The sequence below is a fragment of the Vollenhovia emeryi genome, unplaced genomic scaffold (genome assembly GCF_000949405.1).
Source record: "Vollenhovia emeryi isolate VEMERY1.0 unplaced genomic scaffold, V.emery_V1.0 DF939122.1, whole genome shotgun sequence".
Taxonomy (NCBI): domain Eukaryota; kingdom Metazoa; phylum Arthropoda; class Insecta; order Hymenoptera; family Formicidae; genus Vollenhovia; species Vollenhovia emeryi.
Genome location: NW_011967244.1, coordinates 1,631,745 through 1,652,888, shown reverse-complemented (window position 1 = coordinate 1,652,888; position 21,144 = coordinate 1,631,745). Strand labels below are relative to the sequence as shown.

General features: G+C 37.8%; 1 protein-coding gene across 8 annotated transcripts in view; it reads left to right on the top strand.

The window, feature by feature from the left end:
- The window catches only part of LOC105569900 (pyroglutamylated RFamide peptide receptor-like), a 102,267-nt gene that overhangs the window by 79,791 nt on the left and 1,332 nt on the right, over positions 1-21,144 (top strand). For 5 of the 8 annotated variants that reach the window (XR_001009549.1, XR_001009546.1, XR_001009548.1 and 2 more), the window contains 5 exons: positions 3,780-3,985; positions 8,244-8,358; positions 9,510-9,670; positions 14,661-14,822; positions 17,136-17,339. Coding sequence is in view for 3 of the 8 variants with exons in the window: in XM_012026731.1 (XP_011882121.1) it covers positions 3,780-3,985; positions 8,244-8,358; positions 9,510-9,670; positions 14,661-14,822 (644 nt within the window). In the remaining 5 variants the exon portion in view is untranslated. Of the gene's footprint in view, positions 1-3,779; positions 3,986-8,243; positions 8,359-9,509; positions 9,671-14,660; positions 14,823-17,135; positions 17,340-21,144 lie in introns of those variants that run through there. The other 3 variants (XM_012026733.1, XM_012026732.1, XM_012026731.1) reach the window with 3 other exon arrangements.

Below are 21,144 nucleotides of genomic sequence, written 5' to 3'. Positions count from 1 at the left end.
TAATGGATAAAACACTTTTGAATTTGCGATATAAAGTACAACGCGAGCAACGGAAGCATAATCTGCGGTAAAGAGCGAATTACAGCGCGAACGCCGAAGTCGTACAAATTTCTCTCTTTTCCCGAAAGTGGAACAGATTACACGAAATCGATAGATAATTAAAAGCGCGGTGCGTAAACGGGATGTAACCGCGTCAAAGTACCACGGTTTACCTTCATATTTTAGATGAGTTAGTCTCGTGAAATATCTACGTGTACGTTGATAAAGAGCCGTCGCCTCGACATGCAATTCGTTTCTTATTACAAGTTGGAGACACTTAATAATTAATCGAGGAACGTTACTTGTTACTGATAAAGGTGTGCAAATCAATAGTGTTTTATCCCAGCATTCATCGCGATCGAGTCTTGGAAACCGATAACGCAAAAGTAATAACACGCACGGAGCGACTCTCGCCACTGCCTGCCGGCTCGACGTTCGGCGGGCGAATGATAGCGCGTCGACCTTCAGCTTCAGGTACACGATGGCACGCAAAAACATAGTACGTCACCGCGCCGAGAGAAAAACAACTACGAACGTTGAGAATTCGGTGTCTTTTTTTGTTCCGTGACTGTTACTACGTTTTGTGTATCATTCTGCGGACTTATTGGTACCGATTAAATAAACGATTAATTCTGTTCAATCGAGAAAATGTATCGGAACAAAAATCATTGTTACTTAAAATCTAACTACTAAGATTAGAGATTTTACCTCAACAGTTGGTGTATACAAATGTGTATTTTTTAAATTGCAAATCTTCATTTACCATGAATCGAAAAGGCAAGCGAAGCACACCGCGCTTCGAGAAAACGAATCGGCATCGCGGAAAAGAGGCCTCAATTGTTCGACATTAACGACATTCGCGCTGGTAACATCTCCTTTTTAGAAAGGGAGGAAACGATTCGAAATAATATATCTGTCTAATTTTGCACCGGCATTCGCCATCCTATTTCGCGCAGCGCGCTACTTCCGTCCTATCGTTTATCGCAACACGACCCTTCGCGATATTTCGCTCTCGCACACGCGTGCGATGTATACCCGCGAAATCCGAGAGCGATACGCCCCGCAGTTGCACACGTCCGATAAAACTGATACACCTCGCTTCGGCCACTTACTTTAATGAACGGCGATTTATCTGAGCGTTAAGCAGATATGCCGAGATAATCGGACCGCGTAGGGGAAAATCCGAGGAGAAAACCGCTAACCAAAATCTTGTACACCAATGCCCATTAATGCCCGGTGGGCATTACTTTATCTTATTTATCTTGTTTTATCTTAGTTTAGCTTTTTATCTTATTTCATTTTATTTTATCCTAGTTTATCTTATTTTATCTTATTTTATCTTATTTTACCTTATTCTATCTTATTTTGTCTTTATAATGCTCAAACTAATACCCAAACTAACGCTAAAAAAAATACCTAGTAATGTCTAGTATTGCCCAGTAATGCCGCAAATCTGTCCACTACAATGTCCTCAGCGGTTTCCCCCTCAGGAAAATCGAAGGAATCCAACGTGTTTGGATTTTCACTTGGCGGATACTTCTTTCGCAATCCGCGGCATTTTCCCAGATGGAAGTTCAAGCAGAATTGCTCTTTGAACCCTCAAGACGTCTTGTAATATCGTAGCATATCGTGGCCGATAATAGCGCTGTAGGTCGTATTCATTCGCTACGTTTAATACAATGACACAGGCACGCTACATTTAAAAATTAATCTGCTTAGTTGATTCCGAATTTTACTTGTCTCGTATGAAAATTGACTCGTTGCCTCGAATCGACTCACGCGGGTTGACGTTAAATGTACACGGAGAGAACTTTCTCTGAAAATTTATCTTGAAAATCATGCGATCGTGGGACAACGGGGCATTTCGAAGAATCTTATGAGAGCGTCTTGAAATTTTACCATACATTTTACTAGTAAAACTCGTAAAGTTCTTCAAAATGCCACGTTGTTCCACGATTACGCGATTTTCAGGGTGAGTTTTAAGAGAAAATTTTCTCTGTGTAGGATACGAACGTGACACAAAAAATTTCAAGCTCTTTCAACGAGTTAAAAATGTTTTTTTTTCAGAAGAGTTTTTCATTTGTACGATCGAACGATGTTACAGTTTACGAAAATCTAGTTTATAAAAATCCGGGATAAAAATTGTTTTGTTTGATATACTTTTTGTCGTTCGGATGAAAGATACCCTTTTGCGCTATATAGAAGCTGACTCCGTCTTTACTTCACTTACGATGAGAAATGCCGGCTATGTGTATACGAAGGATTGTATTGCAATTTATTATTATTGCGGCAACTTTTCTTTATTCGAATATTACATGTCTCAATAATCCTACGGTGACGAGCGGAGATAAACCGACTGTAATCGTGACGCAAATCGGGGACGTGAAATCAATTTTCCACAAGGGCATCTAACGTTCTCGAGATGAAGTTCGTCGATGAACAAACCTCCCGTACGAGAGACTCTTATTCTCGCGAGAAAGCAAATAAAGAATTTAGGAAGATGAAATTTTTGCGCAGGCCTGGCATAAAAGTTGTGAAAAAGTTGAGAGTGAAACGCGGCCGGAGAGAGAACACGCGATTTGTCCGAAATGAAAATAGTTTCTTATTATCCGCAAAGTTTCACCGAATTACGCTCATAAAGAGAAATAATGGATAACGCACACTGTACTACAAATGTATATACTTCAAATGTAATCTCGCCAGACGTGACAGTTTTAATTTCTCGTATTCGAGATATACAAATATGCAACGTTAATGGAGATCTCTTTTACCACGGTTTTCCTATGAGCTTCTCATCAAGAGATAATTGTTTAGATAACAGATCATTGTATATTTTGTCTGAGTTATTATAAAAGATCAGTGATAATAATGGCGTTTAAAGTTCCTTGTGTGAAAACCAAGATCCCTTTACTTAGCTTCCATTAGACTTGTCATCTTCTGGAATTCTTTCGTGAGAATAGAGTAAAATGAAACTCTGACGATTTCCTCCATATTTTAAATCGTTTGGAAAATACCCATTACGCTCTTCGCGACATGTTTAATGCATAAGAGCCTTTCTCCGGCCCGAAAGAGAGTCACGTTGTGAAGGATTAATAAAGCGTGAGGGCGAACGTCGGATCCTTTTTACGAGGCCATGAAGTAAACGGCGAGGGGGAGCAATAAAAAGCTTTCATATGCCGGTGGGATCTTATCGCTCCAGCATATGTAAATGCCCGTCTAACGGCTTAATAAACGTGGCGGAAAAGCGTGTCGCATGCCTTGCTACATCCCAGGATACGCTCGAGGAGCGGCACGCGTCCTTCCTGTCCCTCAAACCTAATCTACAATGTGCTCTCTAGAAACATTCTATTTTATGTAAACAATTCGAAACGCTTAAAAAATGTGTCGACAATTACGATTGCGTAGTGCACAATATTTATCTACTTGCGCAAATTTATTCACTGCAAAATAGAATGTCTCTAGACGCGGAGAGCACACTGTAGATTAGGCTTTATTCGCACTTGATAAAATTCATAAGGCTCTAATGTGGAAACACAAATTCGCAGTGATGAAGGAGTAAGAGCCAGGACAGGACGTTAGTGTCTAAATAATTTTAATTTTAAGTCTACTGCGAAAAGTAATACCTGGCCGAGGTATTATTTTTCGCAATAGACTTCAAACTAAAATTGTTTAGACACTAACATCCCGTCTGGACTCTTACTCCTTTATTACTTCGTATTTATTCGCACTCTTTCTTTCAGACACACAAGAAGGTCGGGCTGAGGTGGATCGCCTATTGGTGTGTCCGCGACTCCGAGGCCGGACTTTTGTGGCGGGCCCACGAGGTCTACATGCTGGTCGTGGTCCTCGTGCTGCCGCTCATCATCATGGCCTTCTGCTATACGAGCATCTGCTGGGAGATCTGGCGCGTTATGAAGCGCCGGTACCACATGACGTCGCGACACGCGTAAGTCCGAGATCTCCCTTTCCGTTTTCTCTCTGGCCTGTGAATTTCTATACTCTTTTGCAGATGTTTTAATAGTTTACCACTTGAGTTGAATTAACGCGACAACAGTTTGTTAAATTAACGTGCGAATATGTTAAATGTTTAACACAACAATTTTTACCGACGCATTGTTAACGAGGAAACAAGTTTTCCAACAGTAGCTGACATCCCGAGTCGAGTATTTGGTTCCGGAATGGGCCCCGATTACTCTATTCTGTCTTCGTTTGGACCTCGGAGTCGGTTTGAAACTCCAATTTGAGGTTCAAAGATGAGTAAAACAATTGTGTTTAATCTTAGTCTAACCCTCAAAGAGAATGTAATAAAATATTTCTTTGGAACCTCTTAGGCCGAAGAGGATCTACCGAACTTCTGTCGATTACACTCGCATTTGTCTCTTTACTACCAAAAGGAAAGAGCGACTTTCTTCAGGCTCATCTAAAGTGAAAAATTCAATATATTTTCTCCGACACAAAGACCTTAGTTCGACCTCATTGCTCCCAATTGTGTGCCGCTCCTGTTTGCCTCTCGTACTCGGCCCGTTATTCGTTAACCATTTTTTTTTATAATTTAAAAACTATAACGCTTTGGAGAAAATTTTGGTAAAGGAAAAAGTCGTCTTAGAATTTAATCGGGAATTTCAAGGACCCTATACTTATGTTGAATCAACCTGTATAAACTGATGTCGTATTGAGAAAACGATGATGACTTATCCCGAGAAGGACTAATCTTTGGAAATTGATAGAACCGCGATTTTATGCGTTTGCAGAGCTGTCCCATTAGAAGCGATAAGATCGTTCCAATTACAATCGACGGCTTATTATAAACGGATAGTGGGAGTGTACCATTGAATTTCACTATAGCGGCAATATCTCGCGAAATATACAACGAGCGCGCGTATGGAAATTTAAACGCTTGAATTCCCCACTGCTTAGTCTACCGTGTGCAATAATCGATGCGAATCCGATTGCACTAATTTATGTGCGACAACCGCCTACCGCGCGTGGACGTGGGCACGTTAATCCATAAATGGACGCATAAACTGCTATTTGCCTTTCCCGCAGTAACAGCAATCGAAAAACGTGTTCCTCGCCTGGCCGTATGAAACGTCGATTACCTCGTCGCGGACGTCAATCACGCGTCGTAGCCAGGCGGGAAGAGGAGCGCGCCAATTCTTTTGCCATTTGACGGGCGCTCCGACGCGACCAGCGATCTAATATAAACTGCAATTGAATAGCCGGATTTTCGGATGCCCGCGGGAATTCATATCGGGGTCGGCCGACGTTAATACGATGAAGAAGATCGCGTTTCCATTTATAACGCGTTTTCCGCGCGCCCGTCGCAATAACGTAATATCGTGAGAGAGATTCGTTCGAACCTCATCGAGATTTGAGTCTCATCCGTTCGTACAGTTGCGAGCAATGCAGGCCGCGGGCTTGCTGTCGAGTTTATACTACTCTGAAATAAATCCTAAATCTCAGAATAAAAAACGTACTACAATTAGACGTGTAGTTACGTAATCGATATAATTAAAGGGTACAATGGAAATATCCCAAGCGGAATAAAGTCATTACGAGTCAAGGTGACATAAAAATCTAATCACGAGGGAGAAACCGCCGATCAAAATCTTGTACTCCAATGCCCACTAATGCCCAGTAGGCATTACTTTATCTTATTTTATCTTTATAATGCCCCAGCAAGGCCTAACGCCCAAACTAATGCCTCAAAGATGCCTAGTAGTGCCTAGTAATGCCCAGTAATTCCGCAAATCTGTATGTACGCTACAATGCCCTCAGCGGTTTCCCCCTCGTGTAATCATTTCCAGAAAGTTGAGACGATATCACATTTAACACTTCAATGAAACATAATTTGACTCTTTCGTGATATTTTGGTTTTTCGATTACCTTTGCCGAGAGAGATTGCAATCATCTCGCAAGCACAAGTGATTTGCGTTCTATAGTAAAATGTGTACTAAGCATAGTTGCTACTAAAACGTATGGTAATATTTTAAAAAAGTCTCGTAAAGTACTTCAAAATGCCACGTTGTCCCAAGATTACATGATTTTCAGGGTAAATTGCAAGAGACGAAAGTTCTCTTCGTGTACATTTTACAAATTTGTGAAGATAGTTGGTTTTTTAAAGCATACTCATATCCTGATTTTCCACTCGCAAGATGCAAAATAAAAGCTCAATAATACAACTCGTATAAAATATTGAATATTGCGCTCTATCGTATGAGAATCAGATTCTTATAATAATAAAATCATTTTTGTTACAAAGAACTTCGTATCCATTAATTATTAATTATCGTATTTAGATCCCAACTCACAATTATGAGTATCAGAAACAATCTGATTGTCATCCAGATCAAATAGCATCTCTAAATTTCAGAAAAACATAATTCCATTTGTTATGATCAAAATATGACTTATGATGTCATTTTAACTACATCATAACCTTTTGTTCTGCTTGGGATACAGCGAGGTGGAAAGTATATAGTACGACAAGCAGTTTTGAAATAACTTCTCGATTAATAATTATAGAAACGTAGTAGATTTCATACAAAGAAAGTATTCAACAGTTAAAAGCAAACAAGTCTTTTTTTTACTTAAGTCTAATCTACAATGTGCTCTCTGCATCTAGAAACATTATATTCTATACAAACAAATGAAAACGCTTAAAAGAATTGTACAATCGACAATGTACGTATGACACCTGTACAATTTATTCCCTTGCGCAAATTTTTTAAACGTATTTATTGACTACAAAATAAAATGTTTCTAAACGCAAAGAGCATATTGTAGATAGATTAGGTTTCAGAGATTGTGTCGTAGAAGAATTTTTGTTTTTCAAAACTTTACTTCTCGTCGTTTGTTATTACATATGTCCGTGTAATGTTTACGAGCCCAGCGATATGTGACTCTTGGCGAGATGCAAACTTCTCTGGTAATGGACGTGGTCGCATCGTTTCATAGCGTTTCTTTGGAAAGTGTGTAACCCACGGGCGGTCCGCTTGAAATAGATCGAGGGCGATGGGGCAAACGTAATGGCGAATGCATTTGCACTTTATGACTCGACTTGATTCGATTCGCCGTCTCCTGCATCCCGTGAAACATCGAGAACGCGAGCCTTACAAGCTGCCGCTTGATATATCCGAGAAGATCTCGAGAAATGTTCGAGTATACTTCGCTGATAAGCGGAGGACTTATTTCGAGAAAGGTTTAAGCTGCGTCTAACGAGTTCAAGTCGCCCGTCCGTGAAGACGTTACCTCTTTCTGATTGTGTAATACTCTGCAAAATACTCTCTGGATTTCGCTTCCGAAAATAATTTATTTTGAGACCTCTCAGAGGGCGATCTTTCGAGTTTAAGCTGAACAAAAGTTAGACGCGAGCGCAGTAAGTACGTTTCCTCGAAGAAAAGTTCGAGATCATCCGCATCTAGTTAAGAAACAAGATCGATTTCAATTACTTAGACGAATATATTTCTCTACCGCTCGAGGCGGTGCGAAGATTCCTTCGGAGAATCGGTTTCATAGGAAAATACGTCCTCGTGATATCGATTGCCATCGCACTTGAAATATTATGTATACAGCGAGTAACCGCTATGGAAGTAACATTTCCGATCGCGCGTGGAAAGATCGCGACTGAAGAATTTTCGCTACTTTAGAATTTATTCTCGGCCTTAATACGTCGGTCAATTCGGAGAAATTCCCCGAGATAAAATTACTGTCGCGTATGAAAGATCAAAGGAGATCCGTGGAGTAGAGTCGTAATGTAGTTAACGCATGCAATATCTTACCAAGATGAAAATGGGCTCGCATGCACGAGGCGCTCGGTAAAAAATTTAGTGCTTCTTCTCATAAGTGATTTCATATCCCTCTCGAGTCTCTGGATATGAAAATAGAATTTAACGTTAAAGACGAAGAAAAATGTAACGAAAGTTTCTGCAGAAACAAATCGCCTGTTGAAGATATTAATTGGAAGAAGATTAATGGAGTCTATTTAATCGTGGCTAAATTAACGTCATTAAAATATTGAAAGTAAGTTTAATGTTACGTATTGAATTTTGTTATTTGTTTGTCTTCTTGCAGCTTGGTTTGCGAATAGCCTATTTAGTTTTTGTCCATTCGTTCCCGGTAGCATGCTGCGGACGAAATTGGCGTGCGACGGGGCACGGGATCCTCGTGCGGATAATCAGAGCGCAAGTTTTAATCTGTTCCAGATTAAATCCAAACAGCGCAGATACAGAATCTATTCCCATGACACAGCGACAGGACGGGAATGAACGCAAATCGCGTCGGGACGAGAAAGACGAAGAGTCACGGACCATGAAGCAGGTCTGTTTTAATTAATCTCTTCTCGGGAAGAATACAATTTCGACATTTCGCGAGGCGAATAGCTATTTTATAAGATCACTTCGAAATTTTCGGTAATTAATTTTAATCCCTGAATGATTATTTCGTTTACATGTGAAGGAACTTTTTGCTATTTTTTTTTTATAACTGCGAAACGCTCGTTCCGAGTCGTCAGAAGAATGCATAAATTTTCGGAATATCGACGATCAATATTTCAATTTTAGAAAATGCACGTGTCTAATAAAACCGTAGGCGCGTTTAAGAGGATCCAGCCATCTTTTTTTACCGACACAGTCATATACATAGTTTTTGCGCTTGTAAATCTTTTTATTGGCTTCTTCGCGCAAAATAACACCAGGCTAAGTTGCGGACCGCATAGTAGAACATTTTTATACTTAAAACGCTCAGTTCAGTAAAAAAATTGACATTTGAAATTTTCAATTTGTTATTCTTGTTAAAATTAGCTTAATGAAATTACAAAATTCTTCCACACGATTAAAATACGCATAAAAACAAAGCGAGAGGTACTTGACTTTATATAAAAAGCGAAGAGAAATTAAAAAGTTTACCATAGGAAGCTGTCACCTATAACCTTACCACAATCACTTATAAAGTGATATTTTAATTTCTCTCCGTTTTTCATATAAAGTCGAGTACCCTCGGCTTTGTTTTTATGCGTACTTCAATCGTGTGGAGGAATTTAGCATTTTATAAAGCCAGCTTCAAATTAAACACGAATAATAATTCGAAAATTTCAAATACCAATTTTTTTTTATTAGACTTCTGAACTGAGTGTTTTAAGTGTGAAAACGTTCTGCTATGCGTTCCGCAACTTATCCCGGTATTATTCTGTGCATAAAAGTCAATAAAAAGATTTACAAGCGCAAAACTTATATTTGATTGTGTCGGTAAAAAAGATGACTGAGGGTTCCTCTTAAAGACCATAAATTCCAGTCGAGATTACATCGGTAAGGTTGATTGAAAATACACCCAGAGCTCTGAGGCAGACCGCCCACGTTGTTCAGTAAACTCGAGCCATGTCTAGTATATTGGGACGTTCTATGTGGCTCTATCGTGGCTTTTGTAAATCAGTTAGAAAACGGTTCTAATCAGATCCGAATGGTTGCCAACAGGTGGTGAAGATGCTGGTGTTGGTCGTGATGCTGTTCGCCATTTGTTGGGCCCCGATACTCGTCGACAACGTGCTGACCGCTTACGGCTATCTGCCGCGAGTCAAGGGTGGGTGGCACAAGCATCTCAACACCGCGTTCCAGCTGATGGCTTATTTTAACAGGTACGCCTCGGGTGCGACTTGAGGAGATTAAGTGCCGGGGAATCGTCCATTTAAAACTGATCTCGCACATTCCGTCTTTTACGTGCGAGTGTCACCGCCTCCGGGGAGTCGTTTGCGAGCTCGCGTTGCAAGTGGAAAAACCAGCTTGCTGGTCAGTCGCGACAGCCGCGTGTGCTTTTGTTCCGCCGGACAGATCGCACAGAATCCGTACGTGGTTGCATCGTAAACTAGTAGAGGCATCAATTTCAAACGTCCATTTATTTCTCAATTAAAACATTCATGCATTTAGACGGGCCAAGTGTGAAATCTTATGCAAATTGTGGCTGCGTCAATTTTCGTTTATCGACGTGTAGTTTTTACCATATACTTTTCTACGTTTTCCTTTTTGTCTTGAGATAGAAATGTGCAGTGCCAATTAGAAATTAAAATTTTGTAAGAATTGAAAAATTGGAAATGGCTTTATTTACATTTTTACGATTTGAGCTCGATTAATATTCTAAAAGTATTTGTATATGTTGTTCTGTATATATGTTTTTTCAGCATTGGTTTAAAATTAATAAACGAGAATTACTGAATACATATATATATATGTATATAAGTAAAAACAATAAAACGGATGTAGAAAATGGAAAACAGCTTCGCAGCTGAATTAATCAAACATAGAGTCATACGCAGACAGTGTCATTTATCAATTCGCAAAGTGGTCGTCGAGTGCAACATCTGCAAAGTTGAAAACCTTACTGTTCTCGATGTGCACCGCTATTCCATATTTATAACTTTTCTCTCACTGAATTGTACGTTATGTATACAATTGCATTCCTCGAAACAGATTTAATTGTCGTTATTGCAACGGAGGGACTCTGTGAATATTTTTGCAGAAAGATGCTGGTATCAAAGACGCTAATTTGGATTGCGCGGAAAAAAACACTTAAACTGTAGAATTGATATTTGATTTGTTCGATGAATAAGTACCTACAATTTGTAGCAACTCACGAAGTTTGCTCGCGGTTTACACGCGACAAAAATACTTTGCGTATACATATGCAATGAACGATCGTGTTAAATACGAGCAAATTTCGCGCGGTTGCGCGCGAATTATATTGATTTATCGAAAACATTAAACATCGAATTTACAATTGATACATTTTATATACGTTTTGTTATATTCCGAGAATTATGTCGCGTAGGTGTGATGTGTTTTCGCGACTGAAATGCGGATTTTGAAATCACCTGCGTATTGAATCGCGACGACGCGATGACACGTGCGACATTATTTTCGCCGAATGCGTGTCCCTCTTTCTCTCTCCCTGCCGTGTCGCTCGCTTTTTACGATATAGAATGATAACTTTAATAGCCACCTCTGCGAATACGCTGTGTGTCATTTTGATAACGACCTTTGATTAGCTTAACAAGTCGTGATGCTGCCAGGCAACAGCGTCAGATGCAATAGATAAATTGCATACTATTGAAGTGATTCGGGTCGTTGCGGGAAAACATTGCATTCTCCGCTTCGTGCAGTTTCGTCCATCGCCTTTTAAAAATAAATTTATTTTACCTTTGCCTTTCTCTCGAAAAGTTGATATTCCTCACCTCTGAGTGAGACTCGCTTTTTTTCCGAGTAATTCCATTTTACGCTTTTAATTTAATTTAACCTTTCGCGCGCGCGCGCACACACACACATACACGCGTGAGATTCGTTCTGCTGCTTTTCCGGTGAACTTCTTTGAAAAGTCTGTTTCTTTGATAAATTTAGTGTAAAATTCTTGGCAACGACAAATTTCTAGAGCACATCGCTTTTTTTCAAAGAAACCTCTAGTATTAAAGAACTAAAACTCGAAAGTGTAAATGAATTTACACAGCTTCGTTATCTCTTTAATATATCTAAATTTTTTAATATAAATTTTAAATTGAGTTTTCATTAACAGATGTAATTAATGTAGAATTTAATTACTGAGATCGATAACACTGAAAGGTTATATCTTGCCATATAGATATAATTAAAACTGCTGATGGCTTTTAATTAAATCGTCACTAAGAAAAGAATGTGCGATCGGAAAGAAATGCGGTAGACTAAAGGAAATGCCCAAATATCCAAATTTTTTAATTTAATATGTGAATTCATATTTCGTATTTTCCAATTAAAAAATTATTAAGCTCCAGCTTGCCCGGACCTAAGTATGATTTGGCGTTCTCGTTTGTATTTGAGTTTTATCTTAAAAAGGTCTTGATGAAACTTTAGTTGTCAATCACAAATTTTTTTTCGCAACGATTACATGATCTAACAATCGATTTTCCACTAAACAAGATTTCAAGCGCAATAAATTCACGGTGAAATCAACAGATGATGCCTGTTAATTTAGCAGAAACTCCGCTATCTCACATTAGTAGCCTATCTTATAATAGGGGACTTTCCTTTATTTGTACAAGGTTCTTTTTTAAAATTTCCTCTTGAAAGCTCGTTTTTACAGAAGCGTCCTATTATTCTTTATTTGGTTATAACTGTTACTAGTTTGACGAAGTGTATACCCTCTCAAATTTTAAAGTAGCTCCTAACTTTCTTTATCGAACAGGGGGAAACCTCTGGCAACAGAGAGTTTGGTAAGTTTCTCTAAGTTTGAGTTGCCTCCGACGGCGGTTTTATAGATGTAGACAGGCGTCTTCATGTGTGCATCTGTGTGGGACAGTCTGGAAGTCCATAATAGCAAGAACTGACCGTGTAATAAGTTCACTACAAGCGGTTAAGCCTCTTAATAGTTATAAATAAATTTTGCTTCTATTTCATGCAAATCTCGAAACGCCGGTCCCTCATCCTTAAATCCGGCTCAAGTCTCCTTCCTTCGCCGCAAATGTCTAAAGTTTCACGAAAATCTCTACATTAACCTCGAGAAACGTGACATACAAATACGCGAGTTTGCTCTCAATTATTCAGTAGTAAACTTATCGCTCGTGTTTCATAATTCTAACATTACTATCTTCTGATCACTAAATTGTTACAAGTACTTGATATTATCTTACAAGAGTAAAAACACTTCATATAGATTTGATAATCGAGTTGAATTAAATATAAATGACATTGCGGAAGAGAGGAGGAAGATAATTTACTTTTTATTATTTGTTCGTGATTTATTTCAATGAAATTGTGAATTTATCGGCGCACTTAGAAAAAAGACATCAATTAAAGTCAATAGCGGTTGTCGATTATTTTTATTATTAGTTACAACTTTTTATTATTTATGATATTAATATGCGTTTACAATATTTGGCGCAATATCGGTTATGACTTGTGTGATGTTTGCAGATAAGAGAAGTTGAACGATAAAATTAATTGAGCAGTAGAAATCAATCTTACTTAATCGTGAAAACCAATAACAAGTGATAGATTGGTACATGCACTGCTATAGAACTAATTGTAAGTATGCGTTTCCAATTTTAATCGCTTATAACTGGACAACTTTTACGATCGCATTTCCATATTCGAATTTGCTTTCACTAATCTGCATATATTAAAATATATTTCTTGCGATTTGCTCTGAACAAATCGAAAATTATTATTATGAATTCTTAAACGATAATATATTTTATTAATGTATTTATTATTACTAATTTTTTATTAATATACTTATTATTTATGTGTATATTGATATAATTGTTATGATAAAGCTGATTTTTTCAATTGCATCTGCACGGTTTTGTTCTCTAAGTGCGTGATAAATTATCTAGTTAATCTAATTAAATTTATCCAATTAATTTTTACATGGAGGAAAGCTACTATATATAAAATTTATTATCTTATATTATCTCACTGATTTAATATTTTATTTTCAATAATCGGTTTTTGTTTCTTAATGGAGTTGCGTGCTATTATTTTCACATCGACATCTCAGGTACAAGTATTGTGGTGCAAAGTGGCGACGTCGCTGGTATCGTCACATCGCTCTTCGGAAGACGATTATTGCGATTAGCAATTCTTAATCTACTTAACTCCCACGCTTAACACTCGTTTAACGTAGGAAAACAATAACCGTTTATCGAAGCGCAGCACTTTGTTTGATTTAGTCGCTGTAGAAATCGGAGCGACACTATAAATCATTATTGATATCATTTGTGCAGGCGATAATTATTTTTTTATAACTTAGCATATTTATACTTAAATTCGGACACATTCCCCATTGTGTTTTAACGTTTTCGAGAATGTTATAATATGAACGTGATTTACTGGCCATTTTTTCATTGAGATTGATTTCGAATAGAACAATACATAAATCACAAGTATTTATTTCGAGTATCGTTTCGAATGCATAGATCAATAATATAATAAATACATACTTCAGAATTTACTGTTTGTGAAATGTACCGAATATTGCGATACTTTTCGGTTGTGTACTTTCGGAGGATCCACACCTTAACCAGTCAGTAACTCGATTATTAATTGCATCGTATTACACAGTGTCAAGATATGTGTACATCATGTATATGCGAGTACGGGATTAGTAACTCCAAGGTACCTTAGCTATCCAAGGCTTGGTGTATATTTAAGCCATCTTAATCTCCAGGGGATCCAAAGACGCAGACACGCGATCCCGCAATGTGTTTAATTAGTAAATAGATATTATCAGTATTATATCAATAAAATTAAATATTAATATAAAATTTGAAAGATAGCGGCCATGTTCTAGCTGCTCTTCCCTCACGGAATATCCACCGTACCTTTCCCGTTCACTTTCACGTTGAAAAAGTTGGCTGGTGCCATCTGAGCACTCGATGGGATTTGCATCCGAAATTTCGGCCATCAGCTACCGAAATTGTATCGCGTTTACGCATTCCAGATTTAAACCGCGGATTTCGTTTCGCGTTCCGATGCAACCATGTGCGCGCGCGGCTACAGTTGCGGGTTTACAGGCGGTCACGTGGTCTCCGCAATTTTGGCTGATCCGGCGATTAACGCGACTTTCGATACGGTCGCGCCTTTAATCCAATATCGGCATTGCAGCTGTATAAACCCGATAATTTACGGGTTTATGTCGAAGCACTTCAGGGAGAACTTCCTGTCGGCCGCCTGCGGCGGGTGGTGGATTTGCTGCCCTAGGAGAGGCTACCGGGCATCTGTGACGAGGAACGCAAGCCTCAGCCAGACCAGAAGCACCAGCGTGAGGTATGTCGTGGCTCGTTATATCGCCCGTGGCGTTCTCGCTGACACATTGTTGTCGAGAACCAAGGCCATCCGGGGAGAGTTACGAAATGCGCCCCTATCGATCCTCCAAAACGCATCCCCCTAGACCCTCCGTGTCACTTCAGGAAATATTACCCAGTAAATACCAACTAACAGTTACATAATATCAATGTTACAATTTTCCACTCAACAATATAAATAATAATATAATATGCGTTGTATGTATATAACAGTTGCATTGTTGAGTAGGAAATTATGATATTCATGTTATGCAACTGTTAGTTGGTTAACTTACTGAAGGTATGCGCATCTTTATAGAACACGAGCAGTGTTTTTCGCAGAGGATCTCTCAGCCATCTTTTTTACCTACACGGTCAAATATACGAGTATGTATAATAGTTTTTGCGCTTATAAATCTTTTTATTAGCTTTTGTGCACGAAATAATACCAGGATACGTTGCGGAACACATAGCAGAAAATTTTCATACTTAAGGGGATGCTGGAGTGATTCTGCACTTTTAGCACCTTTTGCTCCTAGAACTGTCAATTCATGAACACATTTGTGTAATATACAAATTATGTGACTTTTGTTTACAGACCGACAGTGTTCCACTATTCAAATTAAGTCAAAGAACAGTATGGTATCATTGAAATTAAGTTTAGGAGCTTAACAAGAATTCTCTTGAATAAGTTATAGTTCTAATCTACAACTTATTCGATTGAATAGATGTTTTCAACTTAATGATACCATGCTGTTCTCTGATTTAGTCCGAATAATGGAACACTGTCGGTTCGTACATAAAAGCCACATAAATTGTATATTACACAAATGTTTTTACGAATTGACAGTTCTAGGAGCAAAATAATAGGTGCCAAAAGTGCAGCGCAACTTATCCTGATATTATTTTGTGCATAAAAGCCAACAAAAAGCTTTACAAGCGCAAAAACTACATTTGACTGTGTAAGGAAAAAAGATGACTGAAAAATCATCTTAAGATGTATCAACCGCAGTTTCCTTCTATCTGCCAACAAGTGCGTCCCCGATTACCCAACGAACTGTTTCGAATGTAATGCAACATTAATTATTCTCGCTCGAAAGTGCAAGTAATGTTTAATTGAAGCAGCAACGGTTTTGAAAAATTAGAACTCGCAGAACAACTCAAGTGGTAATGGCTCGAAGTGGTTTATGTGCAATTTACGACGCGACCCATAAACCGTGTTAATTTGAAAATACACGATTGCATTTCTATTAAAACAAACTGCGAACTACTAACGCCCGACAAATGACAACAAATAACTCAGCAGTAAAATTTTTCAGTAAGTATAACGAAAGCTGCCCAAGCAAGAACGAAGAGTCATTTAAAAATTATCAAAATCATTTCTAGAAAGTCAAAACGATATTATTTAACACTTTCAACGAAACATAATTGGACTTTTCTATGACCATACTTTGACTTTTTGGCGACTTTCGCCGAGAGAACCCAAGTCGCTCGTGCATACAAAAGGATTGAAATCTTGCAAATATTATTAGATTTTACGAGTTCGTGAAAATATTTGACTTCGAAAGTATTGACTTTCTATTCAGAAGATACAAAATAAAAGTTTAAGAATACAGATTTTATTGAATATTACACTTTACCACACAAATTATATTCATATCTTAATATCACTTTTGTAAAACCAGAAACATTTTTGTATTCATTACTATTTATTATTATCATATTTAAGTTCTATAACATACAATTATCTGAGTATTGAAAATACTCCAAGTCGAAATTATCGTATGCCAAACTATGTCTAGAAGCATTTCTAAAATTCAAAATCATTATTGGATCAATTTTTCGTTGTGGGCAAACAAAATGTAACTTTTAACAGTCATTATAATAATCATTTTGACTTCATTATGACTTCTTGTTCTACTTGGGTGCACACTCCAGGTGAGAAGAGCTTCGCTCACGTAAAAGCAATATTCTTTTATCAATTATTGAATTAGAAATAAAGACTGATGGATTATACTTTTTATCGCCGAAAATATTTTCCGCGATTTTACGTTGGTTTTTATAAACACGACAAGATCTATTTTTATCCCGAAAAACGTTCGCTCGAATTAACGCAACGTCACGGGGAAAGGAAGACGTACATCCTCGCGCCGCGTCGTGTTCCATCGTTTGCCGTCAGCAACGGCTCTGTATCATTTGTCGCTTTTGCGGTTTCGCAGTTTGAGAATTTTCAACATTAACAGTAAGCCAAGATTCTCTCCTGCCAAATTCCTCCGTTTCTGCGTGCATGATTTAGGTGGATCCGAAACTCCTTCGGAGAGTCAAAGTCCCGAAACTCAAGCGACCCTCATCCCGTAGACCATCCGTGACACGCTCGCGGGACCCGCAAGTTCCCGGGCGTGCCCTCGCACCTGACAACGAGAGACCCCCCCGAAAGCCCACGTGCATGTGCGACGAATGTCCGCCTAGGGTAGACGAAATGGAGCAAGATTCGATCGAGGTAAACTAGACGGTGTAAGATCGGCCAACATCGCCGTTTCATCTCGCATTCACGTTTCGCATTCGACATGACCATGACGGTGTGCTGCTTCATTAATCTGTCGCGCAGACGCGCATTACTCTGCATCCAACTCCGCGGCCAATCGAAGGGTTGAATCAAGCTCCTTTCAGCTTCGCGATGACACGTGGCGTCTTGGGAGTTTGGGGGAATCCGAGATGGAGTCATATATGTATATTCGTATATTGCTCCAAGGAAAAAACGTAATATGACGCTCGTAAAGAAGACTTGGTATACTGAGAGGAAAAAGCTGTTGAAGTGAAATATATTTCGTTGGCAATACTTTTTTTCGTTCATATACGTATACATGTGTTTTTAAATGAAGAGACACGGTGGTTCCTCGCTCCAAGTGTACGAGCAATTAGATCGTGTATGTCTACCCGAACGGAAAAGTTCAGAGATCTTATGATTACCGGATCTCAGTATCGGTTGGAACTGATCAAGTTCTAGGTAGACTCAATCGATAGCTTGGCTATGAATTATATAAGAAAAGTATTTTTACTTTTCGTATACGTGTCCTACGAGCAGAGATATTGCGATTGTACTATAAAGTGCGAATTGAAAAATTTACATTTAGCTCCGCAAACACAGAACATTGCAGCGACATTACGGCAATGTTGTAACATCGTTGCAATGTTCTGTGTTTGCGGAGCTAAATGTAATAATTTCCCGCCTTTTGGCGCATTTGTAAGATTGATATCAAATTATCTAAAACGCTATATTTTATAATTTAATGGTGCGTATAACTTACAAAGTAACAGTAAACATGAGCGACGAAAAGTTTTAATTTGACACTACATTCAGCGAACCATCTTTAACGTGGACTGGACTCCCTCACGCGGTGCACTCACTTGACTTGGCGCTTTAGGATTATTATTTATTTTGGTTAATAATAACTGGACAACGCATTTGAGATGTTCGAAAATACCTCGACGATTTTATTGCCTCCAAACCGATGTCTTTTTTTCGTAACGGAATCCGAAAGTCGTCAGAAAGGTGGCAGAAAATTATAAATAATGAGAGAAACTGTGTATCAAAGATTGATTTGTAGTACTTGTATGTATAATAAATAAACGAACATTAAAAAAAGACTAAAATTCTTGCACACTCCTAATATATTACGAGATCTAGCAACACCGAATTTTTTGTATCAAATATTTCTTTAATTTTTTAGCTGGATGGATGTATAATTTTTTAAATATTTGCCGTATTTATTCTTTGACGTAGTTTTCTGATTTCAACTTTTTTTTTTAGTATATCTTAAGAACGCGATATTGATTAAAACTGTAGTTGAATGACAGAACGCCGGATAATCAGAAACTTGTGTTTTATATAAAAATTTATAAACCATAAAATGACTTTCATCTATTTGTTAACTTCGCTTTACTTGAGCAGTTTTTAACAAATACATTCATTAAACAAATTATCTAGGTATGTAAAACAATGCTTGCACACTTATTGTGTTTTTAAATCGTGTCTCATATCTTGCGTCTTTAATTGTCCTTAAATAACTGCATGTGAGAGCTTCAGAATTCAACTTACTTAATTTTCATAACTTATATGGAGAGATCGTTCTTTTAATTCTAATATGTATGTATATGTACATAACATAACTGATAGCACATGTGTAAATTTATTTGCTTACGCTTTTCAGTGCACAGAGCAACGGTCAAGCGCATCCATTTTTATATTCAAGTTTATTAATCTTATTCACTCTAGTATCATCTATTTTGTACATTTATTTCGCGTTTAATTCTACTAACATAGGAAAAAACGTAAAAGCGTTAGTCTGATATGTTTTTTATTTTATATCGCGGCTCTATGATCGAAGAGATATCTATATATTTGTAAATTGCGAATGACCACAATTCACCAATTTAACAGCGATAACCGAACTGCTCTTTTTTTTTACATAGCAGCAAAAATAAATCTGCAAAAGCAATTTGAATGATGTTTCTTGATGCAGCTGTACGATAAAATCTATTGATTATTGCCGTGTCGCACACGTGTCCGTAATCTATTTTCGAACATCGCCGCGAGTACAGAACTTTTATGAATGCATTGGGGGGAAAAAACTAGTTAACTTTAAATATAAATAAATTTAATCTCAGTTTTTTTATGTGTCCGAAAACAATATCCTGATATTGTAATAAATATCGAGAGATATAATGGTTCATGCATATTATGCGCAAAATATTTTGTCAAAAAGGGATAAAACAATACTCGTAAACTTTTTCATGTCGTACCTTTTGAAATTAAGCAGTTTACACCGTGTGGATCTAATGATTTAAATTTAGGTCACAATTATCCCTTTTTTTTTCAATTGGAGAGTGGACGCGACTTGATCGAACTTTAATTCTTCAGAGTTAATTTGAAATACGCAATCTGGAAAACCGGAAAGTTGTAGAAAGATCTTCGTATTCCAAAAAGAGAAAACAAATACAACTTGCTGCGAACTTCTCTCATTACACCGTTATTAATTATAAATTATGAGAATGATGTCTCATTTGTTTCGATATTCGGCAACGAATTATTTGATAATCGAAATTGCTGAAGGTATTAATTGCTATTATACAAATTGATTTGTATAGTTTATAACAATTATACTAAACAAGAGTACAACGAATTTGCATATCAGACTTTTCGCCGTAACGATCAGCGATTATTAAACACAGCAAATATTTCCTCGTTATATACAATTTGCAAATGTCTGTTTATGATGTCTTGTGTCACGCATCTTCCAAGTAAAAATGTACTTTCTGTGAACGCGTTGGATTTATGAATATAAATATGGCTTATTTACATTTATCTTTTATGGATGGCGCGCAGGGTGGTTCGGGACTCCAGCATTATATTATGAAATAGCCGCGAGATATCCGTAATATTCAGAATATTAGTAAATCCTTGATACGCGACTGATAGAGTGGTACAGATTTTGAAAAAAATTTTGAGCACCCTGAGATGATATTGGATTCTTTGAGATTTTTGACGTCCGATGCAAGTATTTCATAATATTTCTGGAGAAAAGTATGAAGAGATTCCAAAACGCAGATACAACCTCGCAGTTCCTCTCATCGCAGACGTGCCTGTCGACGGGAAAGTGTCGCAATAGTTTGTAATCCCGACCGACTAGTATTTCATCATAAATATTTCATTGCGAGAGGCACTATTTATTGCGCCATTTGTTATGTAAATAATCGTTACAACGGGATTATTTCAACCGAGCCTTGTATAAAGATACATACGGCGCAATTGCCTACGGTAATTAAGTGTTATATGAATTTTAATGCGGATATAACGTCATTGTTAACGGTTCAATCACTATTTAGAAAAGTTTAAACTTCGAAATAAACGCGACTCATTGCCAGTGTATGAATTACTCGGGAAATTAAATCGATAATAATTTTTTTGCCGAAGAAATTAACAGGATTAGCATTCGTTTTTTAATTTTACATATCCACGCGACTTCTTATACCCGAGTAGTTTAAATATCTTCCTTATCACGTCGTAAGGAGGTCGAACGGTAAAAAGGAGATTGCCTCGGGGGTAGGAGTTAATCTGCGACTCATTTGCTTTTCGAGCACGCTTTGTGTCGGGATAACTGCGCTGTGCTCTCAGTCAGGCAGATTTACTCGTTCAAATGTAATCCTCTGCAGTCTCGCGCGACTTACCCTTTCCTCAAACTCGGCCAGATAATGAAATTCCATCGCCACGTGTCTCATTCCCCCCACCACTTTCTCTCTCTCTC